Source organism: Chelonia mydas, chromosome 23 (genome assembly GCF_015237465.2).
Source record: "Chelonia mydas isolate rCheMyd1 chromosome 23, rCheMyd1.pri.v2, whole genome shotgun sequence".
NCBI lineage: Eukaryota > Metazoa > Chordata > Testudines > Cheloniidae > Chelonia > Chelonia mydas.
The window spans coordinates 4,188,433-4,195,145 of record NC_051263.2 but is presented as its reverse complement, the minus strand read 5'-3'; the positions used below and the strand labels follow the sequence as shown (position 1 = coordinate 4,195,145).

General features: G+C 60.1%; 1 protein-coding gene across 2 annotated transcripts; it reads right to left on the bottom strand.

Annotated features, from left to right (window-relative positions):
* On the bottom strand, window positions 1–6,713 carry LOC102941815 (calcineurin B homologous protein 2). Of its 2 annotated transcripts, XM_037884698.2 has the most exons (7): window positions 6,424–6,713; window positions 4,530–4,602; window positions 2,891–2,971; window positions 2,364–2,488; window positions 1,754–1,815; window positions 1,389–1,511; window positions 1–993 (listed from the first exon to the last, which is right to left on the bottom strand). In XM_037884698.2, the coding sequence occupies exons 1-7, from the start codon at window positions 6,488–6,490 to the stop codon at window positions 940–942; spliced, it is 585 nt and encodes a 194-aa protein (XP_037740626.1). In that variant the 5' UTR covers window positions 6,491–6,713; the 3' UTR covers window positions 1–939. The 2 variants fall into 2 exon arrangements, with proteins under 2 accessions (XP_037740626.1, XP_037740627.1); XM_037884699.2 differs by lacking the exon at window positions 4,530–4,602 and having other exon boundaries at window positions 6,424–6,689.

The window sequence follows — 6,713 nt, the reverse complement described above, 5'->3', positions numbered from 1 at the left end:
TTTTTCATGGTTATTTTATTTTTTTACAAACAGACAGACTTGAATCCGAGCGAATCCAGCCCTGATGGCAGGAGATTCTAGGCCCAAGTCTCTGAGCCCACTGGGACGGCAGCGTCGCCCTGAGAAGCTTCCCGCGCCTTGACCAGTGAGAGCGTCCCCGGCTGCTGTGCATAAGGGCCCTGCTTCCAGCTCCCAGCACAGGGGGTCGATTGGGGAGATAGCTGGAGTGAATGGCACTGTGGGTATTCACTGTGGGTATTCTCACAGGGGGTAATGTGCAAGTCAGAGCAGCCTCAGGGCTGCTCTAATTGACACTGGGAGCTGGGCAGGGCCCAGAATAGAGGGACTGCAAAGAGGGCTTAAAGCACAAGAACGGGAGGTGCTGTTTGTAGGTTGTGAGTCTCTGATCTGCAATAAACTGAGCAGAGGCTGTACTATCCCCTGCCACTGGGGGGCATCAGAGTCCCCGAGTTATCAGGGGCAGCGCTGGGGAGGGGAGTTAGCTTGGATCCCATTCCCCTGGGTGCAGGCACTTGTTATTTGGAAGGAGTGACAGCCATCATAGGCCAGCTTCACAGCAGGATCCGCTCTTCGTCAGCAATGCAAGCTGACTGGATGCAGCCCCTCTTCAACTGGATCCATCCCAAGACAAGGGGCAGAGGTGAAATCTGATTGGATGTAGCCCCTGTCAGACTGGATCCTTCCTGAGGTGAGGGCTCAGAGATGAAATCTGATTGGGTGCAGCTCTTCTCTGTCTGGAACTATGCAGAGCAGAGGTAGGAAAGCGGAGCTGAAGTGTGATTGGATGCAGCCCCTCCTTGGAGGGATCCATTGAACGATGAGAGGGCGGAGCTGAAATCTGATTGGCGGCAGCCCCTCTGAGAGTGGATCTTCCCAGTGCTGGGTGGGGGCGGGGGAGCTCTCTCCAGTCCTGGTGGGTCACTTCAGCAGCCGGAGGCTCATTTTCTGCTCGATGTTCAGCTTCTCCACTGACTGCGGGGAGGCGAGGACGTCGGAAACATGGCCAGCCCCGGGCCGTAACCACTTCCCACCCAGACAGCCGCGAGAGGTCCCTGCGGGCGGGGGGGCTGACCACGTGACTAAAGCCCTGGGCTGGGACTCAATTCCCAGCACTGCTCCAGACACCCTGGGTGACCTTGTGGCCAACCAGTTAGCCTCCCCGTGCCTCAGTTTCCCTTCCTGTTCAATGGGGATAATGGTCCTTCCTTGATCCCGCTAGACTGTCTGTCGCTCAGCTGTGGCCCCAGGTGCTATCGTAATATACTTAATAATCCATCCTCCACCGGGCCTCACTGCTCCCCTCTAGACAATCAACGCCACCCCTTGCCCCCCAGCTCTACACCCTGCCCCCCTGGACCCCGCCAGACCGTGGCAAACTCCTCGAAGGAGATGGCGCCGTCACCGTCCTGATCGGCCTCCTGGATGGTGCGCTCAGCGATGCACGCCAGCTGCTCGTCCGTCACCTGGATGCCGACCATCAGCCGCAGCACCTGGAGGGGAGGAGACAGTGATGGCCCCGCCCTTGCCCCACCCACCCCGGGGGCTGCCACTGCAGGAGGGGAGGAGGGATTCCATCTCTGGGGGCCCTCGGGAGGAGGCAGGGGCAGTGCCGGCCTCGCACAGCCACCTTGCACACTCGCTCTCCAGCCTCGTGCGCATGCTCACCCCAAGTCCCTTCCCCTCACTCTTTGCACACTCCCCAGGCCCTTGCACGTTCACGCACGCTCATTACCTGCAGCATCTCGTCCCGGGAGATCTTCCCGTCGCTGTCCTGGTCGTAGAGCTGAAAAGCAACTATGCAACCCAGATTGGTGTCAGCGCTGGGATCGGGGCAGGGAAATGATCCCCCCGCCACCAGCCCCAACCTCCCCCTGTCCCCCTTAAACCTCTACATGTGCCCATGTGCCCCCTAGCCCAACACCCCTCCATATGCCTGTGGCCCCACTCTGCCTGGATCCCCTCTGCCTCCTCCCCATGCATGCTCCCACCCCAGCACCCCTCCACATAGCTCTGCATGGCCTGCCCCACAGTTCTGTCAGTTCCACTCCACCTCAGCACCCCTCCACATGCCCTTGGGTGACCCACCCCACTACCCCTCCCAGTTCTCCACACCTAGCACTCCTCCCACATGCCCTCCTCACCCCCCACTCCAAATGCCCTCTGGCCAGAGGCCAGTGGTACCTTCCCCTCCCATGCAGGCCCCATAATGCCACAACCCCTCATCTGGGTCCTCCTCGCCTTGTCACCAAGGGGCCCCAGTGACTTGCCTTAGCAGTGGGGCATGGGGGGCAGTCCCCTAGGCCTCCCCCCCAATGAGTCCTGCCACCAGTCCCAGTACTCACACTGCAGCTTGCTTTGTCGGCTGTTCATGGGCTCCGGGCGATCAATCTCCTTGGACTTTCCTTCCTCCATGGGCCGGAAACAGGCCAGGACCCGGATGAAGGATCGGAAATCGGTGAGGTCTTCCCTGCGGTGGGAGACGAGAGACTTGACTAATAATCAGTGCAGCAGTGCAGGCTGCCAGACAAGCCACAGCTGTTTATACAGGGAGCCCTCGCCCAGCGCTGAGATGCGGCCACCTCTGGGGCGGGGCGCAGGGGCTGTGTCCACGGTGATCCATGCAGCAGGGAGCGAAGAAGGACCACGCATGTCTCTGCCCCAGAGGCCGCACTGTTCACACCCTGCACCATCCAGTCCCCGTCAGGCTCTGCCGGGGTCCCCTGCGATGCTCCGTGGCCTGTGAGTTCTGGCGCCCCCCAGCGGCGAGTGACATAGCCTGCACCCGCCACGCTGCAGAGCCCGGCCGCTGGAAGTTCCCTGCCCCCACCGTCGATTGGGGCTGGGGGTGATGCTCGTGGAGCAGACTCACCCCTCCTTGAAGAAGGCGTTGATGATCCGGTCCCCCAGGGGGTTCACCGCCAGCTCTCCGATCCCCTGCAGGTCGTATTTGCTTTAGGGAGTGAGATAGGGCAGAGGTCATGGCATGGCCCGGCTGGTTCAGCTCTGAACCCTTGGGGGCCTCACCCCTGTGTTCTAGGCCCAAGACTGGTGGCTGTCGCCTCTGGGGTGGGGCATAGGCAGCTGTTGATATGGGGATCTCTCCTCCAGTGGTGAGATGCAGTCACTTCTGGAGTGAGGCCCAGCAGCTGTTTATACAGAGATCCCTCTCTCAGCGCTGAGATGCAGCTGTCTCTGGCGTGGGGCATGGCAGCCGTTCCAGAGGAAGGATCTTGGATACCCGCAGCTCACTCCCCTGGGGTTACTCCAGATTGATGTCAGACTCTGGGCCGCCATGGGCAGCTCCCATTAGCTGCTCAGTGCATCCCTGTTGTGGGTCCCTCTTAGTAGAGAGTTGGGCCCCTCGGAGAGCCACTGGGCCCGATTCCCCTCGCTGGGGGAGGGGGTGTGGACAGAATTCAGGACACCTGGGTTCTATTCCAGCCGCTGACCTTGGGCCCCACCCCGGGCCTCAGTTTCCCCTCCCACCCTTTCGTCCGTCTCCTTGGGGCAGGGGTTTCTCTCCTGCCAATGTCTGCGGCACCTGCGGCAGCAGGGCCCGGATCTTGGGGGCACTCTCCTTGCCCCGGCTAGGTGCTACCATAATACCCATGATAATCGCTCCACCTGGAACCCCAGAGCTGACACTGTGTGGAGGCATCACCTGATCTGTTCCACCCTATACGGCAGGGATGGGAAAACTACGGGCTGGGGGCTGCATCTGGCCCTCCAGACATTTTAATCTGACCCTCGAGCTTCTGCCAGGAAGTGGGGTCAGGGGCTTGCCCTGCTCTGGCGCTCCAGGTGGGGAGCGGGGTCGGGGGCTTGGCCTGCTCTGTGTGGCTCCTGGAAGCAGCGGCGTGTCCCCCCTCCGGCTCCTACACATAGGGGCAGCCAGGGGGCTCTGCAATCTGCCCCTGCCCCAAGAGGTGCCCCCGAAGCTCCCACTGGCTGGGAACCGCAGCCAATGGGAGCTGCAGGGGTGGCGCCTGCGGACGGGGCAGCGTGCAAACCCGCCTGGCTGCGCCTCCGCGTAAGAGCTGGAGAGGGGACATGCCGCTGCTTCTGGGAGCCGCTTGAGGTAAGTGCCGCCTGGAGCCTGCACCCCTGAGCCTCTCCCCAAGCCCCAACCCCCTGCCCCAGCCCTGATCCCCCTCCCGGCCTCTGAACCCCTTGATTCCAGCCTGGAGCACCCTCCTGCACCCCAGACCCACCCCAGAGCCCACATCTCCAGCCAGAGCCCTTCCCCACTCCCGCACCCTAACCCCCAATTTTTTGAGCATTCACGGCCCGCCATTCAATTTCCATGCCCAGATGTGGCCCTTGGGCCAAAATGTTCGCCCATCCCTGCTATACGGTTTCCTTTGCCATGCCCATCACTGGAGTGTCCGAGCTCTTTGCACCCAAGCGTTAAACCACCTTAATGCACCAGAGACTGTAAGTGCTGTCGTAATGATCCAATGATAAAGCAGCCAGAAGGGCCCAGGGAGAGACACCCGCTTTCCCCCTACCTCAGGTAGCCCTTCTGATCCTTGTCCAGGGCCTGAAACCGGTCATAGAGGCGGATGACGCTGGCCTGCGAAACTGGACACGAGAGAGTGAGACAGTTTTAGCCGTTGGCAAAGATTCGCCCTTATTGCAGGGGCCAAGGCAGGTGAGGGTTTAACAACCCTGCGATGGAATTTTTAGGATACTGGTGATTAAATCTGTTCCCCTTCCCCTCATCTGATTAACATTTAATGAGCAGATTTAATTTCACGCCAGGTGCCTGGGCTGCTCAGGGGGATTGGCTCTTTCCCTGGGTTTTTCGTCTGGAGACCTCAAAGTGTTTTACAAAAGAAGATCGGTATCATTTTACAGATGGGGAAACTGAGGCACGAGGCAGGGAAATGATTCACCCAAGGTCACACACAGCCAATCAGTGGCATTGCTGGGAAGAGAACTCATGAGTCCTGACTCCCACATTCCCCTTTGCTCTGACCACTAGACCCCAGTCTCCACCGGCGCTAGGAAGAGAGCCCAGGACTCCTAGCCTTCCTTGCTCTAACCACTAGACCCTACTCTCTTCCCGGAGCTGAAAACAGAACCCAGGCGTCCTGATTCTGAGTCCAGCACTCTAGCCATGGGGCTATTTTGTCTCAGCGCCCCCTTGCCAATACACCCTGCAGGGGTCCCCCATTTCCTGTGCCCCATTCAAGCCTGGGCCTGTCAGCCAAGGTTGCCAATTAGGACCAACCGCAGGGAGGCTGTTTTGTGCCACGGGCGCCCATCCCGCTAAGCCCTGAGCTCATATCACAAGTGGGGCCACCAGCAGTAGCCAACTCAGGTCGGCTTTCAGTCCCTACCCGCCAGGGCTGGATTCGAACCAACGAACTCGAGGAGATTCCCAGCTGGGTTCAGAAAGACCCAAAGTGCCAGGGCTGGGAGAGCCACACTCCAGGATTCCCCTTGCTGGGACACCCGTTCAAAGCTTCACGCCCAGTAAGTCACAGGGCCTCAGTCAGTGGCTCTGAAATGCACCCAGGGGTGGATCCTCTCTCACACTCCGAGCCCCCTGGGGTGGGAAATGGCCCCTGAGAGTCCTTCTCCACACACTGTGCTGTGGGCATTTTCTGCCCCCCGCCCCCAGGGTAGATGGGGGACAGGATGGAGCCATTTGGGGAGTGAGCCTGCCTCCTTTGCCAGCCCCTCCCATCCACCCACTGTCAGGGCACCTTGCAAATTAACCAGGTAGGCCACTTTCCCAATGATCCAGGTCAGATGGGGGAAACCGAGGCACAGGGGGGAGGGGGGCGTTGGTGACTTGCCGTGGGACTGTACAGCTAGTCAGTGCCAGAGCCAAGCAGGGAACCCAGGAGTCCTGCCTGTAGGGTGACCAGATGCCCCGATTTTATAGGGACAGTCCCGATTTTTGGGTCTCTCTCTTATATAGGCTTATATATTACCCTCCACCCCATCCCGATTTTTCACATTTGCTGTCTGGTCACCTTACCTGCCTGACTCCACAACCTCTGCTGTGATCACAAAACAACACCCTTCCCCGAGCTGGGGCTAGAACCCACCTCCTGCTTCCCAGCCCCACCCTGCTCTAACCCACCAAACCCCCCTCCCCAAGCTCGGAATAGAACCCAGGAGTCCTGACCCCCCCAGTCCTTTGGCAGAACCACACACACACATTTCTCCCTCCCCTTCAACCAGAGGCCTCGGAGGGCAGGTATTTAGGTGCAGCGCGGTCCGACTGCCCAGCCCTGTACAGCGCAGGGTCCCTGCCCCACATGGCCTGCAGCCCCAGGACACCAGCCAGTGCGACCACCCCTCCCCGCCGTCCCCTTTTGCTCAGATTTAACTTGCCAACTTGAGGGTTACGCAACCTCCCCCCACACGCACACGCTGCTGAGCCCTTACAGCCGGTTTCCTGCATGATCTCCTCCAGCTCGGAGATAGCGGACGGGTGGGAGCCCTGGCAGCCCATCTCTCATGCCGTCAGGCCTCGCCGGGAATCTCTCCCCCTGCAGCAGGGCTCCCAGGGCAACTGGGAGTCTGAAGCCAACTTTTCCTAGCAGCCTATATGGGTTCTCGAGTGACTGGCCGGATGGCCAATCAACCCCGGGAAAGGAAGGCCTTGGAATAGCTGGGCTGAGTTCCTTTAAGGTGGATCTTTCCTTCTCCCCGCCCAGGCAGTAAAGGCTGGGACT